Genomic DNA, 15,488 nt, shown 5'->3' on the forward strand with positions numbered 1-15,488 from the left:
CACACATCACGCGTTGTCAACATCACCCGGCCGACTATCGACTCCGACTCTGTTCACCGTTCACCATTCATCAACGTTCCCGTCTCGTCCTCGTTCTCGTTCCCGGATCCCCATCTCATATGTTTTGCTGTAACTGCTGAGTGGACCTTGCTCTTGCTTCCAGTCACGCCTGTTTTTACATCCTGTTTCTGTCTTCTCCAGCGGTTCCGGGCACCGTTGCGCCTGTGGCGTCGGTGCCCGGGTCCGACAATTTAAGTACCTTGGTTTGTCATGAATCGTGCATGTGTCGTGTGCGGATGCCGCGTGGTGTGCTGTGCGACTCAGTCGTGTGTGTTCGACGTGCTTCGGCAGCTTGACTTCGAGTCTTTCACAGGTATGTAAGCAAATGGGTATACTGAATAGCGTACTAATCAGTGTGAGTACATAGCGTCGTACACTGTTCAGACACAACTATAGGTCAGTGAATAAGGTTATACGTTTACAACCGGACATATCTTCAACTTTCAAAGTCAACGCAACCTCTAGATTTGATGCACATGTTCATACCGTCCTGCCTTTCCGCCCCCTGCTCATTCTTCACTGTTCAGACGGGTTCGCCAACAGTAGTGCCAGCGGCTCCCGGCATACCTGCTTCGGGGTCGGCGCCATGCGCCTGCGCGGACTGCGACAAGGTCTCCTGGCCCTCCGCCACATGCGGCTGCAGCTCCTCCTGGCGCACCCCGCGATGCTCCAACGCGTACGCCCTGCACGCCTCGCGACTGTGGATCAACCTTGGGTCGTTCCTATCCCACGCATGAATCGTGAACCCGGGGAAGTTGTACTCCAGCAGCTCCTTCAAATCCGGCAGCATGAGCGGGTCTGGGCTGTACGTCCCGCTGTTGTTATCGATCACGAGCTCCCAGCGGATGGCGTCGTCGGGCGTGTCGTCGGAGAAGTTCTCCCAGCCGCCCGCGGGGCGCGGGTGGAACTCGCCCGAGTAGCGCACCGCCTGCGCGCAGTTGGCGTGCAGCGCGTGCTTGGACGCAAAGTCGACAAAGAACGCCGCGCCCGTCTCCGAGAACCGCAGCGAGTCGTCCTCCACCGCGATCACGTACGTGTACACGGCGGGCTTGACGCGGTGCGCGAAGGGCGAGGGGCTCGCCGCTGCCGCTGCCGCGTTGCTACTGGTGAGGCCCGTGCCGAGGTGCATGAGCCCGCCGGGGGTGCCCCCTGCGGTGGAGGAGGTCCCGTCGGGCTTGCCGACGCTCCCGTGGAGGAGAAGCTTGAAGACGTCCTCCGGGCCGTTGATGATCCCGAACCCGTTCGTCGTCGTGCGCGCGTAGAGCATGCGGTGGCCGGCCTGGATGGTCGAGCGGACGGCGATGGACGCGGGGCCCTGGAATATGGTCTGTGCGGCCTTGTAGTTGCGGTTCCAGTGCTGGACGGTGTCTCCGAAGAACATGCGCACGCCCTTGATGTAGAGCTTCCAGGTCGAGTAGAGCCGGGTGTCGTTCAAGTTTGTGAGCCGCCCGATGGTGGGCGAGAAGTGCCGCGAGAAGCGAATGGGCCCGTCGAAGATGTACTGTCTGCGTTCGGCTTTAGGATCTGTCGAAGGCGTGGACTCGATCTGCGAGAGCGGTGGTGTGAGTGGCCCCTGATGCTTCTCCGCAGTAGAATATGATGCGTACGTTCAGCCAGAAGGTCCCCCTGTTCTTCCGGATGGAGATACTCTCGATGGTGCATTCCTTCGCCCCGGGGGTTACAGAGGTGGTAAATTTGCCGATGTGGTCGTCGGTGATGTTGCCCACGTCCTTGTCATTGACCTCCACCGTTAGGGTGGCCATGTTCGGAACGTTCTTGATCTTCCACAGCTCATTCCAGACAGGCGACAGCGTATCTGGCTTCACAGTTGATCTGAAGGGATCGAGATCAGCGATATACCGAACGTCTTGGCACATCGGCCACGAGGGTCTGGAGGACATACACAAACGACAGCTTATCGTCGAGCTTTGCAACGAAGTACGGGTCCGCAGACCCAACGACGTCCATCTTCGGGAGGCCCGAGGCCCCGATAAACTTGATAGTGAGGTCTACGAACGTCCGCTCGACATTGTGGTCGTCCATAAACGCCGCGGCAGCATCCTTCGCCTCGACCTTGGCGCGGGAAACTGCGTTGTGAAACGTGCCAAGAATCTGCGACATCTGTATCGGATTTCTGCGTCCGCCGGGCATTGTGGCGTTCGAAAAGAGGTGCAAGGGTGCGCGTTGGGTGTGTGCCTGCGGATGGAAGGTGGTGAGAAGACTTACGGAACTTGTGCGGTGCTTCGAGTCTATTTACTTATGTGCCGCCACCAGCGGCCGGTCGTGCCAAGAGAAAGGGAAGAGGCAGAGCAAAGTCGGAAACGGGTGGCACTGCCTGGTCCCGGCAAAATCTTATAAGCTCCGAGGCACAGCCCTTTCCCTTTCCGTCATTGCCGGAGTCCGCGATGATGACCATGAGCTCCCATCCTGCGATCCTGTAGAGTTCATTCTATAGACTGATGAGTACACGACAGGCAATGGCGAAATTTGAGGGGGAAAGGTGAGTCAAGAGTCAGACTATTGAACGTCACGATCGTACTCAGGAGGTCCGCAGTCAAACTCCCGTTTCGGGTTCTCTCGGACAAAGTGTGAACAGGAGGCCGTGCAAAGTCCTGTAGTGTCTGAATCGCTACTCTACATACAGCACAAAGATGTACACAGAATAATTTACAATTCGCATTTTAAACCGCACTCCCCGAAGCCGCCCTGGTCCGGCTTACCCCTACAAACCGACAGCCGTAAGCAGCTTGTTGAAGTCAGGCGTACCGAGACCAGTGACGGGATCCCAGCCGGCCTTCGCGGGGAAGCCGTTGGTGTTGCAGCCGGGGTTCGAGCCAGACGTGATGTCGTTGAGCGCAGACGCGCCCGTCGAGTAGATGAAGGGGTTGAGGAACCCGAGCGGGCTCTTGCCCGCCGCGATGAGGCGGTCGTTGAGCAGCGAGATGATGCTCGCAAGTGTGGGACTCGAGCAGCTCGTGCCCTCGACACCGCCGAGCTGGCCGTCGACGACGACCTCAAAGTTGACACCCTGGGTGGCGATGTCGGGGAAGCCACGGCCGCTCGCGTTGTACTTGCCTGAGTTGGTGGAGCCGAGAGCCGAGAGGTAGCCCGCGACGGCGTCAGCCTGGTAGTCGGGGATGCCGAAGTAGTTGGAGAAACCGCCGGACGAGAAGGACGCGGCGGTCTCGGGGCTGACGCCCTGGGTCGCACCGACCGAGGTCATGCTGTGGTCGTCTGGTAAGCAAATGGGGGCCTCGTGCTCTATATGATGTGACTTACAAGGGGCAGCCGGAGGGGAAGGTCGGGACGAACTTGCTGCAGCTAGCGGACTGCGAGCCTGAGACACCACCATCACCAGATGCGAAGAGGATGGAGACACCGCGTGCACCAAGCTGTGCGTAAGCATTGCACAGGTTGCTGAAGAGGGAATGAGCGAATAAAAAATGCCAATGCTGCAAGTCACGTACTTGGCAAGGTTGCGGGAAATCGTGTTTTCATTCTGACCGTAGCTCGTGGTCATGACGTAAGGGGGCGTGTCCTCGTCGAGGAGGAAGTTCACGACATCAAGGAAGCCCTCGAGGTCGCCATCCTGGAAGTCCTCGCCGACGGAGATGAAGACAGTGGGAACACCCGTGGCCACACCGACAGTGTACTGGATGTCGAGGTTCTGAAGCAGCAGACGTTCAGCCCAATCCTATATGAGTGGTGTCATCAAGAACTTACAGCCTCGACACCAGCCTGGCTACCGGTTTGAGAGTTTGAGCCGCCATCGAGGGTCTGGAGAGTGAAAGTGGTCGACGAGGAGATGTCCGTGCGGTACTTGGTGAGGAACGTCTTGAGGTCGGCCTTGTTGGCGAACTGCTCGATGAAGCCGGTGACGGCGAGCTTGTTCGACGACTCAGTCGCCTTGGTCGTCGGGATGTTGTAGATCGCCTGCAGACACGCGGGGGTGATGGTGCTCTTGCATGACGACGGGACCGCGCGCGACGTGAGGTTCTGGGCCTCCGGCTTGATCGGCGCGGAGAAGACAGGAAGGTGGCTCTTCGGGTTCGGGAAGGTGACCGTTGGGTGGACAAGGTCAAGGTGGCCCTGGAGCTCGGCCGGGATGGAGTAGGAGAGGGTGCGGACGGCCTCCATGCCACTCGCATCGTGGGTGTAGACCGAGAAGTCGGCGTCGAAGAGGTCGTTGGCCTTGCTGACGGGGACCTCGAACGAGAGCCAGTCGCCGGTCGCGGAGATCGTCTTCGCGTCGATGTCGTTCTCCTTCAGCCACGCGTTGACAATATTCACGCTCTCCTGCGTAGGCGCAACGAGCTGCTGGACCTGTTTGCCATCGGAGCGGTTGCTGTGATCAGCGCGCAGTTGCTGTGAGACAGTTCGTAGCACATACCTCAGCCTTAGACAGGTGCTTGCCGTAGTTCGCGCTCGACGGCGTGCTGACGTCCATGAGCTTGCGCTCGAGCTCGGGGAAGTTGCTCTGCACGAGAGCGAGACGGAGCTTGAGGGTCTGGTCGGGCAGCGCAGCGCCGCGGAGCGAGAAACCGTCGGGGATGCCCTCGCGGGACTCGTGCACCTTCATGTTGCGGCCCATGGGCTTGCCCAAGGCAAGGGCGAAAAGTGAGACGAAGAACAATCCGCGAGTGGCAACCATGGTGGCTCGAGGTGGCTGTTGAGAGGTAGAACAGGACCTTGGATGCCTGTCGCCGACGTTGTCAAACCTTTATACTTCCTCGGGGAGAGACCTCGCATGCATCGCGAGGTGACAATTCTATACACCTGTCGAGATAGCAATTCGGCCGATGCCAGAGCACATGGTGCAATCAGCTGTAGGAAACAACAGTAACGGCAGGATTGGTCGTCAGACGGGTAGTCTTGAGGATCTGCCTCCAGTCGCAACGTGCTTCCCGAGCAAGGAGCGACGTTGCTTCCGAGGTAAGCTGTTGTGCGGGGAAGGAGTCCTGATGGCGAACCTTGTGGTGGAGTGATCGCCATGTGCTAGATGCAGTACAGAGATTGATCAGAACGGTTGGCAGGTCGCAGAGCTATTTTTACTCCACGCATACCTGATAAGTGTGTCGGTGGGATCCTATCAGTATGCGCCCCGGGACTCTTGCAACGAGGACATCCACGGGAGTCGCCCACAATCCGCATGGATGCTACGTCGGGCGCGGAGAAGTCTACGGGAAGAACATCTCGCCGATGAGAATCCGGGTGCTATGACTATGTATTCCCGAGTCGGTCATTCAGCATTGTACCATCTCTAGATCGAAGAACGCAAGGAGAACGTCTGAAATGCACTGCGTACCATGAATTCAAGGTATCACCCGAGACCGCCCGCAGACCATGCTCTGTCAAGACCTTCCAGCTACTAGCTCATTGCACAAAGCCAGGGATGGCCGGCAGTGTGCGTACTTCTGAATCTATCAATATTGATTAGGCTGTACGCATGACTTTGTGACAGCGGAAATGACTGACCCACCAGCAGAGCGATACTTATAACCCGTCTGTAGCCCGTCGTAGGCCAGATTTGTCTTCCTCTGGAGACTTTCCCTTCCTCAGGCTTCTTGTACTCATGATACATGTGCCCGAGTATCGAAGTCCGCAGACAGATGTCATCCTTGAGTTGATTGTATCCATGTCTGAGCCGATCTGGAGAATGGAGAGGTCAAATGGTCGTGGATGCCAGACGAACTCAGGCTGAAGAGCTTTACCGGCGTCTTTGCTTCCGCGTTTGTGCCACGTGGCGGATTGAAGATGAGCGCATGAGCATTAGCTAGTAGTAGCCGTTATACACGGTTGCGTTCGCCCGCTTCCAGGCGAGCAATAATGTGGACCGGGAGCTGTGGGGAGAGGACGCGGAGGAGTGGAAGCTGGAACGTTGGCTCGCGCCGCTTGCTGCTTTGGAGAACGCACATCTGCCCGGTGCCGGGGTTTATGCATATTTGTGAGACATGATCCTGGCCGCCGTGACCGCTTGGATGTTGGATGTGCGAAGACCTTGGTATCTTACATGCAGCTTGAACCTAGGACGATGTTCTCGGGCGGCGTCAGATCGTGCATCTGCCAGAGTTCAACTCGTCCGCTCTGTGGGTGGATCACGGCGGGCTGAGGATTCACGAAGTGCCTCTGAGATAGTGGGTTCAAGTTCTCGCAGCTTGAGATGTGTAAGTTTACACAAAACAACAATTTACCGACCGTGCTTCCCGAAATGCTGACATGTCCGTTGCGCCGGGAGGTAGAGGTGGTCCTCGCGCTTCTGCTCACTAGCTTCTCGTTCGAGTTGACGGACCAGCCGATCGTCTGAAACTCGTCTGCAGTGATTTACCCGACCATGGAAGAGGAGAGAGTACGGAGCCGGAGGTGCTGCTTAGGGCCAAGGTGGACGACCGTTCTATACGGAGTTTTGCGTTCGAGGGGTTACGATTGAGAAGTGCTGAACTGCACGGAAATCGTGCTATGGATCTCGAGATGTTGCCTGATCGCTTCCCATATCCTTCGAGTCGACCGACAAACCCGTTCTCGTTGGTGCTGTGGCCAGGTACTTACTGCCAGTAAGTATTGGACCGTGTTTCAATCGGCGAAGACAATCCTCTGATCGGAGATGGCTTCTTTGTTACTCGGAATTCGACTCCGCCTTCGGCTCTCGAACTTCTAGTGTATATACTGCGCTCAAGGCGGCGCCGCGGAATCGTGCGGTTTCACAAATATACGCCCTCGACGCTGACCACAGCGCCGAGCACATCTTGTTCGTTATCCACCATGATACGTCCCATCCCGCTCGTCCTGGCCGTCTTTCTCTCCGTCCATGGTCTCCGGAAACGCTCTCTCTCGCCTTCGGGTGCCGCGGCAGCATTCGCTGTCGGTTATACCATGATGGCTGTCCCGCTCATCGCCTTCGGGGTCTCTCTCATCGTGTTTTATCTTACGGGATCGCGCGCGACGAAGGTCGGGAAGGCGTTGAAGAATAAGCTGGAGGAGGGGCACCAGGAGGCAGGGTACCGGAACGCAACACAGGTACTCTGCAACTCGTTCTCTGCTGCTGTCGCGGCCCTCCTTTGGAGCGCGCTGTACGAGCCTGGGTCGTGGGCTGCAAAACTGTTCGGTCTCGCGAATGTGAGTTTGGGCGAGCAGGTGCCCTATGAGTTGAGCAAGTGGTGCCCGCTTACGCCGCCTCCCGCGGCGGCCTGGAGCCGTGCATTGCTGTTCGTGACGCTAGGGTAAGTCAAATAGTCGAGTTCATAAGTTCATCTCAGGATGTCTTGCTTGTAGGCACTTTGCGTGCTGTTTGGGGGACACGCTCGCATCCGAGCTCGGGATCCTTTCCAGCTCTCGACCTATCCTCATCACGACCCTCAAGCCCGTGCCTCCCGGTACAAATGGTGGGATGTCGGTCATGGGCACCGTGTCGTCTCTGGCAGGTGGCCTGTTTATGGGACTCACAATTGCCGTGTCTCTCATCTGGCAAAGTACGGCTTGTCGCGCACAGTGGATAGACATCGTGTCTTCGCTAGCGCTGTGGGGTACTCTTGCAGGCGGCTTGGGCTCTCTGGTAGGTCCATCCTGCGTAGTATTTCAGTCCGCTCGAAGTCAGTGCTGACTCGGACGACTGGCTATGCACAGCTCGATTCACTCTTGGGCGCGACGCTCCAGTGCACTCGCTATCTCAACTCAACCCACCGGATTGTGACGGACGAGGGTGGCGCCCCGGCCCCAGGCGCAGATGTGAAAGTCATTAGTGGTCTGGACATCCTCACAAATAATCAGGTCAGTTACCCCTCAGCTACGTCGCCGATCTTGACGAATAATCATTGGTTCTCAGGTGAACCTGGTATCATCTATAGCGACTGCACTCTTGCTCGGATGGGCGGCATGAACATATATGCTATTGTCTTGTCAACATTCTGCTGTAAGAGAATACAACTGGGTTGCGACAGCGTGATACAACGTATACAGTTATGTCCACTAGACATTTCCAACTGTCGTGCTCACAATTCTGGAGTTGCAGGTATCTGCGTTGCGTCGCTCGACAAGTTAACGCTGCTAGCAACAGCTTCTAAGCGCTTTTGGTACTCGCGCAGGGTAGCAGGATCGAGTTCGAACCGCTCCTTAAACGCATTAATCGAGCAGGGGCCGTCCGTCAGCAATAGGTAAGAGATGGTGTCCAAGCGAAGGCCACGAGTTGCGCGATCCACGATGGTGAGTACACGTAGGCGGGGCATGTGCACGATTGTTCCGTTTCCACTTTCCTCGTGCTGGGAACACGGAAGGCTGTGAGAGAACCTGAGGACTTCGAGCCCTGTGCACCGCTGTATGGTATTCAACACGTCCTTGACGTTACAGCATACACGGAAGCGCTGTCGCTGCGATGGGAGGTCGAGGCTGGACTCAAGGATACTGGGAGAGCCTACGGATAGCTCTCGAAGGTGTGGGTATGCAAAGCAACTCGCCAAGGACTGGCAATTGGTGTGCAATGTATGGAGGCGAGGGAACTGTGAGGATCGCATGGAAGTGAATGGCAACGCCTCCTGAGGATGGGCCACCTCCCGCCAAAGCGATAGGGTATCCAGGCAGGGGAAAGATGTGAAGCGGAGTGCCTCAAGACGGTCGCCCTCGCTGTACATGAGGGATAGAGATGACAGGCGGGAGAAGCAATCAGCGGTGCGCTCCTTGTCCACCGCCGGTAATTCGCGACTCATAAGGGCGGTCCCGAACGCGCGAGGCGACGACTTCCTCATCATGTCGGTGACAAGTTGGCAATGCCATGCCTCATCCCCCGTCATCTCGACGACTTCGCTGACACGAGGATCCAGGAGCCGGACCCAGAACTCGGGGACCGCATCCACAAGGGAGCGCCAAAGCCGACATACGTGGGTGAGCGCGATGCTTCGACGCGTGTCGGGCTGGACGCAGCGGAAGACGTGCATGATAACCTCCGGAGGTAACTTGAAGTTGATTGTGGCTGCAGCGTTTCGCATAGAGCGTACTCCGCGGAAGCATTCGTGAAGCTCCTCGATCTTGAGAAGATACTCCTCGATCCTAGCGCGACAGTCCTCCTCGATGAGGTCGGCCAACTCCGCACTGTGCGCAGGAGGTAATCCTGCGAAATGAGCACGTATTTGCTCTGGTGTTGGCTCGCGATTCTGGGTCATGTCGCTATGTCACAGTAGACGAGTGCACCGCTGTTTAGTGAGTTGATACCACGATCTCCGCGAAGGACAGCCAGGCACATACAGGCTCAGAGAGTCTATTTTGTCTCGACTGAGATTAGGATGCGTCGTGTTCGATGTGAAGCCGTGCGAATGTGTACCGTACGACAAGAACAGAGAAAAAACCACTTGTGGTCTACAGGCTACCGCATGGCAAACCGCATGCATCCACGTCACGTGCCCCCGTCTGTGAACTATAATAGTAGTAAGTATATTCGAGCTACTACTTATGTTATCTACTGTGTACGATCGAAAGGCAGGAATCTTGTGTCCTCTAACTCTGTGCTGTCCTCGAAAACCTCATCTGAGTCGGAACAATCAGACCATCCATATCCGAGCTCGTTCAGTGCTTCCTCTTCCCAAGGCTCGACCTCGTGCAGGAGGCCTCCGCCAAATCCAGGCACCCCGGTCCAATGCCAGCCACCTTCTTTCTTGGCGAGTTCTATACCGTCCAACCAGGTCAGCCGACGGAGTGATGGCGCGCGTTCCTCGAGCATCGTAAGTATTGATCTTGATATGTCCAGTGTTATGGCGACATCTGCAAGACACGGTGGCGTCTGCAGCCCGGCGTGCCTTCCTCCAATACCGATAAGGAGCAGAGTATGGAGACGAGGCAGGTACAACAGCAAGTCTATGACAATCTGGCAGGGTAATTCCTACAATTATTCCTCAGAGACCTGCCATGTATGTCAGGGGATAGGACTCACGGTATCTTGACGCCACTTCAGAGGGAGGTAGATGGCCAAGTGCTCCAAGTCTCGTAGGTTATTCCGAATGAACTCCATTGCGGTGTCTGTGAGGCACTCGATTCCAAAGCTCACACTCTTTACAGGGACCCCCGAAGACGGTAGGTGCGAGAATATGGGGAGGAGCTCTGGCCAAAATGGCACAGTTTTCCGTCCAGGATACCCGTCGGCTGACCGTTCCGGTGATATGTTGTCAATGCAGATCGTCTCGAGAGGCCGGTGATGCTCCGAAGCTTCCTCTGGAAGGAAGAAAGACAGCAGCTCTCGCGGGCTCGAGAGCGCCCTCAAGTTCGGGAATAGGTTCGGAGGGGGAACGTGTTGCGCGTCCCAATAGTCGATGATCTTCAGAGAATGAACGTCCTCGGCTTGAGCTATGGTCGGGTGGGCGAGAGCGTTACCATGGATCTCTAAGGTCTCAAGCGCAGGGAACGTCCCTTGTTGTGGCAGTACTGAGGACCAGAGCTCGGGCGTCGGATGATGGCTCGTCTTCAATGAGAGCGAACGTAGCATCCTACTGCTTGTCCTAAGTAGAGTCCGCACCAACGCCGAATGAACGCTGTCCAAATGCGCCGGAAGCTCAAGTTCGAGGTCATGTAAGGAGGGAGGTGCGACCAGCACCAACTCTCCTGTCTCGCTCTGGTTCAAACCTCTGAGCACGTCTGGAGTTATGTCGCCGATATGCATCTTGATCGCCCGCAGATATGGGAAGCTCCCCGACACGAAGGTGTACAAGATCTCTGACGGTTCCGGACCAAGGTGTATGCCTGATGAGAAGCGTCGCAGTTGGTGCATCCGGCCGGCGGATTCATTGAGGTCCTTCGCAAGGCGACACGTCGATATATAGTAAGGAAGACGTGTGAGGGGTTTGCGGAGCTCGAACGTCCGCACAAGCCCGGCGAGGTTGCGACCATATATGGAATGCTTGGGAGGGGTGTGCAGCGTGCGTACACACATCGCGATGTTGTCCCAAGCCCCGAGGTCAACGATGGAGTACAAAATGGGGGTCAACAGCTCGTTGATATGTCGATTCGTGAGCAGCAGGGGAGGAAGGTCGGCATGGTCGGCCAGGGTAGCGATGTTGTGAATCACATCGAGTGGTAGCGAAGGGCAGACGGACGACATGTCATGCGAGAGTAGAAGGGAGTGGTAACAGCCAAGGAGAGGTGGATTGCAGGGCGAGAAGTCGATGGTGTAGGGCAAATTTGACGTGGCTTTATAGCTTGGGTGTCCAGTGGCTATAGCACAATGTCTTTCGGATCAAAGGACGGAGTGGCTCAAAGTTGAAGAATGGCAAAACAACCACGATATACTTCGTACCGAATATCCCTGATCAAAAGGACAAAAGGCAAAGACAACCAAACGTCAACGAATATCTAATGGCCGGCGATGGGCACAGGCTGATACGGCTCCTCCAGGTACTTGATTTCGTCCTCGGTCAGCTTGACGTGCAACCCAGCTACGAAAACGTTGAACATGGTCACGAATATCTTCGAGGATGGTGAAGGCAGGCGTACCAAGTGTGTCTTCCAAGCTTGACAACTTCGTCGCCCCAATAACCGGGCCGACGACGCCCGGCTTCGCCATAACCCACGCAAGGGCAACCTGCGCCATGCTGATTCCCTTTTTCTTTGCCACCTCCTCGACGCTGTATCGCCAGAGATAAACAAGTCGTATCATGTAAGCGTCTATACATGAGTACATACCGATTGATGATGTCGACCGTCGCTTGGTTCTTGTACATGGTCAAGCCGCTATGCAACGAAGATCAGGTTAGGCGGAACGACCATGAGGACTGTAGCGACCAAAGACGTACATGTCACTGCCTCCCCTCGTAGACTGCGCGTCAGCCGGACGCGTGAGGAGTCCGCGGGCGAGAGGAGACCAGGGAATAGAACCAACGCCGAAGAGCTTGAGTGTGGGGAACATCTCGCGTTCCTCTTCGCGATAGAGGAGCGAATAGTGGTTCTGCATCGAGATGAACGGGGTAAGGTTGTGTGTGATGGCATAGTCTGCCGATCTATGTCAATCGTTGTTCACGTCACCATTCGGTAAGCAAACGACATACTCTGCATCTGGTGGACTGCGCGATCGAAGTCAGTGGGTTCCCTGCAGACAGCGTGGACCTCACGTACACTGATAGGCATAGCAAGAACTCATGCCGATATACCGGGCGTAACCGGCCTTGACGACGTCGTGCAGGGCTTGCATCTAGACGAGATATGTTCAAATGGGGGTCAGTGTATGCGACTCAAAAGCACAAAAAAATATCCCACGCACCGTTTCCTCAATCGGAGTATCCTTGTCGAAGCGATGGCCTGCCAGATGCGCAGGATTAGTAGACTGCTGAGTTGCGAAAGAATGCATGAGGCTCACACATGAGCACGTCGACATAATCGAGCTGAAGACGCTTCAGACTGGCCTTCACGCCGTCGAAGATATGCTGCACACCAAACGTCGGCATCTCCGATGAGTTGAGATCCAAGTACGTACCTTTCGGTTCAGACCGAGCTGGTTGATGATGCCGAGATCTTGAGGGTTTGCGAACCAGGTGTCGGTCTTAGTCTCATGTGCGACCATAAAGTACAACTGAATGAACCTCAGTACCACGTAGGCCAGCAAGTCAGCAGTCTAGACGATACCTTGGTCATAATCACGAGTTCCTCGCGAGGAAGGCCAAGCTTCTTGATCGCGTTCCCCAGTATCACCTCAGAAAGGCCGTTTGAGTAAGTCTGCGAAGCGGAGGTCGCGTCTTCAGTACGCCGGTATCAGCAGCACGAGCAGGAGACGTACATCGGCTGTGTCGAAAGTCGTGATGCCGTGATCATAGCTGTCGGCATGTCAGCCCTCAGATGCAACCGGGGAGCAATTACGAGAAGGTCCTACTTACGCATACTTGATGTGTTTTAGAGCTTCCTCCTCGCCGACGACCCACTTGGCCCATTCCGGGTCGCCATAGGACATGCACCCAAGGATGACCTTAGACACCTTGAGGCCAGAGTTACCGAGACGAACTGACGAGTTTATACCATGTCAATGTATATACAGGAGGACGACTGAGACAGTATGCCCACCATATTCCATCTTGTTCGACATGTCGAGCGACTGGTGGATGGGCAGAGGAGCGATGCTTAGCAACAGCGCGGCCTACCCCTTTATGTACCTGGCGAAGCGTGTACTCGATGACAAGAGTGCCGGAATTTGCCACCATCTGACTTGCCTGGAATGAATACGAGGCAAGAGGGGCACTGTGCTTCGAGTGCGCGCGCTGGCACTGAGTTATGATGCTGAGTTAAGCCACTCGTAACCCCGAAGCGTGCCACGATCGCGTGCCCTCTTGGCCAGTGCATGACGCGTCTTCCGCATATTTCCCCACACGCATATTCCGATCGGGAGAGAGCGAGTCGCGTCGCTTTACTCGAGTCGAGCCGGGAGAATGCCGTACATTTTTCTCATCGGAAAAGACGCATTGAATGGAAAAGAATACGAGCGCACTTCCTACTCCTCCAACGACAAGGAGGGTTATATAGACCATGCAGATGATTGAACTTCAGAGTCCACCCATGCAAACGTGACAGACGATCTTGTTCTGCTCAATGACCCACGACGGCGACCGGTTGGTATGGCTCCTCTAGATACTTGATCTCATCCTCGGTCAACTTGACGTGCACCCCGGCTAGAGCAGGCACAGGTATAAATGCTAGACAATCGTCATCAGCAGAAGAGATGCGTACCAAGCGTGTCCTCCAGGTTCGACAGCTTCGTCGCGCCGATGACAGGGGCGACAACACCAGGCTTGGCTAGGATCCATGCGATGGCCACTTGCGCCATGCTGACGCCCTTCTTCTTCGCCACCTCTTCGACACTATGCTCCGTGGATTAGTGCCATATATACATACGAAGATACGAGACCGTACCGGTTGACGATGTCGACAGTTGCCTGGTTGTTGTACAAGGTGACGCCGCTGTATGACAACGTCGATCAGTACAGATCTTTCGCCTAGGAGCCATGACATACAGGTCCGTGTTGCCTCTAGTAGACTGGGTGTCGACAGGCCGGGTGAGGAGTCCGCGGGCGAGGGGAGACCACGGAATAGAGCCCACGCCGAAGAGCTTGAGGGTGGGGAACATCTCGCGTTCCTCTTCCCGATAGAGGAGCGAATAGTGGTTCTGCATCGAGATGAACGGCGTCAGGTTGTGGGTAATGGCATAGTCTGCGCTCAACGTCGTCAGTCAGTGACTATAGCCTCGCTGGCGAGCAGCGTACTTTGCAGCTGGTGGACTGCCGTATGTACCGGAAGCTGGACGTCAGCGCGGAGGCACGAAGCTCGTCGACGGACGTGACGCACATTGATAGGCATAGCAGGAACTCATGCCGATGTACCGTACGTAGCCCGCCTTGACGACATCGTGCAAGGCGCGCATCGTCTCCTCGATCGGTGTCTCCGTATCAAAGCGGTGGCCTGCGAGATGCGAACTATCAGAGGGCGGCGGACGGGGTCAAGAATCCAGAGCAACTTACACTGGAGGACGTCAATGTAGTCGAGCTGGAGGCGCTTCAGGCTGGCCTTCACGGCGTCGAAGATATGCTAGGCAGCACACTCAAAGGATGCTATGAAAACTCAGAATGTCCTTACATACCTTGCGATTGAGGCCAAGCTGATTGATGATACCGAGCTCTTGAGGATCATGGAAGTAGGTATGGATGCCGGTGTCAGAAGCGACCGGGAAGTACACCTGGATGCACTTGAGTAAAGTACTGCCAGCACATAATAACCGCAATATACCTTTGTCATGATCACGAGCTCTTCGCGAGGGAGGCTCAGCTTCTTTATTGCGCTCCCTAGGATGACTTCTGAAAGTCCGTTAGAGTACGTCTGCAGGAATTCAAGCTCGCACGTCAGCGATCGTCACAACAGCATGAGCAAGCGTATGCACATCAGAGGTGTCGAAGGTCGTAACACCATGGTCGTAACTGTCCACATGTCAGCCCCTGCTCTCAGTACCGACCGCCGGGACGTCACGTACGCAAACTTGATGTGCTTGAGAGCTTCCTCCTCACCGACGAGCCAATCGGCCCATTTCGGATCGCCATAGGACATGCAGCCCAGGATGACCTTGGACACCTTCAGACCAGAGTTTCCGAGGCGAACTGGATGAATGATTGCATGTCAGCATACACGCCTAAGGAGACAGGTTGGGAAGCTCGCGTACCGTACTCCATCTTGTTAGACATGGCAAGCAGCTCGGCTGAACTAGATCGAAGAATAGCAATGGATGTAGAGCGGTGTGGACGATGATGATGCTTGCCTCTGTCTCGCCTTTATATATATGCTCGCCTTACGACGTCAATGAGGAGATCCCGGCGCCCACATCCATTCAACGGATCTAGAGGTGGGGGTATCCCCAGGTAGTCGGCCAAGCCGACGCAGCAGAAGGTGGCGACCTACGCGGCACCAGCCAACCATTGACCCCGCTG

At 55.9% G+C, this 15,488-nt stretch overlaps 8 protein-coding genes across 8 annotated transcripts; 2 read left to right on the forward strand and 6 right to left on the reverse strand.

The window, feature by feature from the left end:
• Positions 1–384: 384 nt before the first annotated feature.
• On the reverse strand, positions 385–2,309 carry L226DRAFT_491815 (uncharacterized protein). Its single transcript, XM_067677372.1, has 3 exons — positions 1,964–2,309; positions 1,668–1,893; positions 385–1,606 (listed from the first exon to the last, which is right to left on the reverse strand). Exons 1-3 carry the CDS (start codon positions 2,209–2,211, stop codon positions 584–586), a joined length of 1,497 nt encoding a protein of 498 aa, XP_067531877.1. The 5' UTR covers positions 2,212–2,309; the 3' UTR covers positions 385–583.
• A 473-nt stretch (positions 2,310–2,782) lies between these two features.
• On the reverse strand, positions 2,783–4,711 carry L226DRAFT_468877 (family S53 protease; the record flags this gene model as incomplete). Its single annotated transcript, XM_067676168.1, has 5 exons — positions 2,783–3,284; positions 3,340–3,477; positions 3,528–3,727; positions 3,784–4,383; positions 4,451–4,711. 5 exons carry the CDS (start codon positions 4,709–4,711, stop codon positions 2,783–2,785), a joined length of 1,701 nt encoding a protein of 566 aa, XP_067531878.1.
• A 1,060-nt stretch (positions 4,712–5,771) lies between these two features.
• Positions 5,772–6,548, forward strand: L226DRAFT_206584 (uncharacterized protein). Its single transcript, XM_067672871.1, has 2 exons — positions 5,772–6,222; positions 6,378–6,548. Exons 1-2 carry the CDS (start codon positions 6,012–6,014, stop codon positions 6,485–6,487), a joined length of 321 nt encoding a protein of 106 aa, XP_067531879.1. The 5' UTR covers positions 5,772–6,011; the 3' UTR covers positions 6,488–6,548.
• Positions 6,549–6,759: 211 nt separating this feature from the next.
• On the forward strand, positions 6,760–8,277 carry L226DRAFT_538176 (uncharacterized protein). The gene is made up of 4 exons (XM_067681440.1): positions 6,760–7,277; positions 7,330–7,609; positions 7,681–7,824; positions 7,880–8,277. The coding sequence occupies exons 1-4, from the start codon at positions 6,820–6,822 to the stop codon at positions 7,931–7,933; spliced, it is 936 nt and encodes a 311-aa protein (XP_067531880.1). The 5' UTR covers positions 6,760–6,819; the 3' UTR covers positions 7,934–8,277.
• On the reverse strand, positions 8,046–9,209 carry L226DRAFT_615590 (uncharacterized protein; the record flags this gene model as incomplete). The annotated part of the gene is made up of 1 exon (XM_067686799.1): positions 8,046–9,209. The coding sequence occupies one exon, from the start codon at positions 9,207–9,209 to the stop codon at positions 8,046–8,048; it is 1,164 nt and encodes a 387-aa protein (XP_067531881.1).
• Positions 9,210–9,955: 746 nt separating this feature from the next.
• Positions 9,956–11,134, reverse strand: L226DRAFT_574066 (uncharacterized protein; the record flags this gene model as incomplete). The annotated part of the gene is made up of 1 exon (XM_067684969.1): positions 9,956–11,134. The coding sequence occupies one exon, from the start codon at positions 11,132–11,134 to the stop codon at positions 9,956–9,958; it is 1,179 nt and encodes a 392-aa protein (XP_067531882.1).
• A 125-nt stretch (positions 11,135–11,259) lies between these two features.
• L226DRAFT_206618 (Aldo/keto reductase) lies at positions 11,260–13,372 on the reverse strand. Its single transcript, XM_067672872.1, has 13 exons — positions 13,084–13,372; positions 12,900–13,023; positions 12,803–12,839; positions 12,652–12,741; positions 12,503–12,598; positions 12,386–12,452; positions 12,290–12,327; positions 12,145–12,220; positions 12,078–12,092; positions 11,826–12,021; positions 11,716–11,763; positions 11,527–11,657; positions 11,260–11,468 (listed from the first exon to the last, which is right to left on the reverse strand). Exons 1-13 carry the CDS (start codon positions 13,103–13,105, stop codon positions 11,386–11,388), a joined length of 1,023 nt encoding a protein of 340 aa, XP_067531883.1. The 5' UTR covers positions 13,106–13,372; the 3' UTR covers positions 11,260–11,385.
• Positions 13,373–13,411: 39 nt separating this feature from the next.
• Positions 13,412–15,445, reverse strand: L226DRAFT_206673 (oxidoreductase). The gene is made up of 12 exons (XM_067672873.1): positions 15,224–15,445; positions 15,038–15,161; positions 14,948–14,984; positions 14,797–14,886; positions 14,651–14,746; positions 14,532–14,598; positions 14,359–14,472; positions 14,277–14,291; positions 14,028–14,223; positions 13,927–13,974; positions 13,744–13,874; positions 13,412–13,685 (listed from the first exon to the last, which is right to left on the reverse strand). The coding sequence occupies exons 1-12, from the start codon at positions 15,243–15,245 to the stop codon at positions 13,603–13,605; spliced, it is 1,023 nt and encodes a 340-aa protein (XP_067531884.1). The 5' UTR covers positions 15,246–15,445; the 3' UTR covers positions 13,412–13,602.
• Between the last annotated feature and the right edge of the window lie 43 nt (positions 15,446–15,488).

This window comes from Lentinus tigrinus (assembly GCF_003813185.1).
Source record: "Lentinus tigrinus ALCF2SS1-7 unplaced genomic scaffold L226scaffold_30, whole genome shotgun sequence".
Classification (NCBI taxonomy): domain Eukaryota; kingdom Fungi; phylum Basidiomycota; class Agaricomycetes; order Polyporales; family Polyporaceae; genus Lentinus; species Lentinus tigrinus.

What these genes read in the sequence shown, in the direction of transcription:
- L226DRAFT_491815 (XM_067677372.1), bottom strand. Translation starts at nt 2,211, where the DNA reads ATGCCCGGCGGACGCAGAAATCCGATACAGATGTCGCAGATTCTTGGC. An exon ending in GACGATAAGCTGTCGTTTGT is followed by an intron (nt 1,894 to 1,963) that starts GTATGTCCTCCA and finishes CGATCCCTTCAG; the next exon opens with ATCAACTGTGAAGCCAGATA. An exon ending in GGGGGACCTTCTGGCTGAAC is followed by an intron (nt 1,607 to 1,667) that starts GTACGCATCATA and finishes CCGCTCTCGCAG; the next exon opens with ATCGAGTCCACGCCTTCGAC.
- L226DRAFT_206584 (XM_067672871.1), top strand. Translation starts at nt 6,012, where the DNA reads ATGATCCTGGCCGCCGTGACCGCTTGGATGTTGGATGTGCGAAGACCT. An exon ending in AAGTTCTCGCAGCTTGAGAT is followed by an intron (nt 6,223 to 6,377) that starts GTGTAAGTTTAC and finishes ACTCGTCTGCAG; the next exon opens with TGATTTACCCGACCATGGAA.
- L226DRAFT_538176 (XM_067681440.1), top strand. Translation starts at nt 6,820, where the DNA reads ATGATACGTCCCATCCCGCTCGTCCTGGCCGTCTTTCTCTCCGTCCAT. An exon ending in TTGCTGTTCGTGACGCTAGG is followed by an intron (nt 7,278 to 7,329) that starts GTAAGTCAAATA and finishes TCTTGCTTGTAG; the next exon opens with GCACTTTGCGTGCTGTTTGG. An exon ending in CAGGCGGCTTGGGCTCTCTG is followed by an intron (nt 7,610 to 7,680) that starts GTAGGTCCATCC and finishes GGCTATGCACAG; the next exon opens with CTCGATTCACTCTTGGGCGC.
- L226DRAFT_206618 (XM_067672872.1), bottom strand. Translation starts at nt 13,105, where the DNA reads ATGTCGAACAAGATGGAATATG. An exon ending in GTCGAACAAGATGGAATATG is followed by an intron (nt 13,024 to 13,083) that starts GTGGGCATACTG and finishes TAAACTCGTCAG; the next exon opens with TTCGTCTCGGTAACTCTGGC. An exon ending in ATACTCCGATTGAGGAAACG is followed by an intron (nt 12,221 to 12,289) that starts GTGCGTGGGATA and finishes TATCTCGTCTAG; the next exon opens with ATGCAAGCCCTGCACGACGT.
- L226DRAFT_206673 (XM_067672873.1), bottom strand. Translation starts at nt 15,245, where the DNA reads ATGTCTAACAAGATGGAGTACG. An exon ending in AGCTCGTGATCATGACAAAG is followed by an intron (nt 14,747 to 14,796) that starts GTATATTGCGGT and finishes AAGTGCATCCAG; the next exon opens with GTGTACTTCCCGGTCGCTTC. An exon ending in ACTGTCGACATCGTCAACCG is followed by an intron (nt 13,875 to 13,926) that starts GTACGGTCTCGT and finishes CACGGAGCATAG; the next exon opens with TGTCGAAGAGGTGGCGAAGA.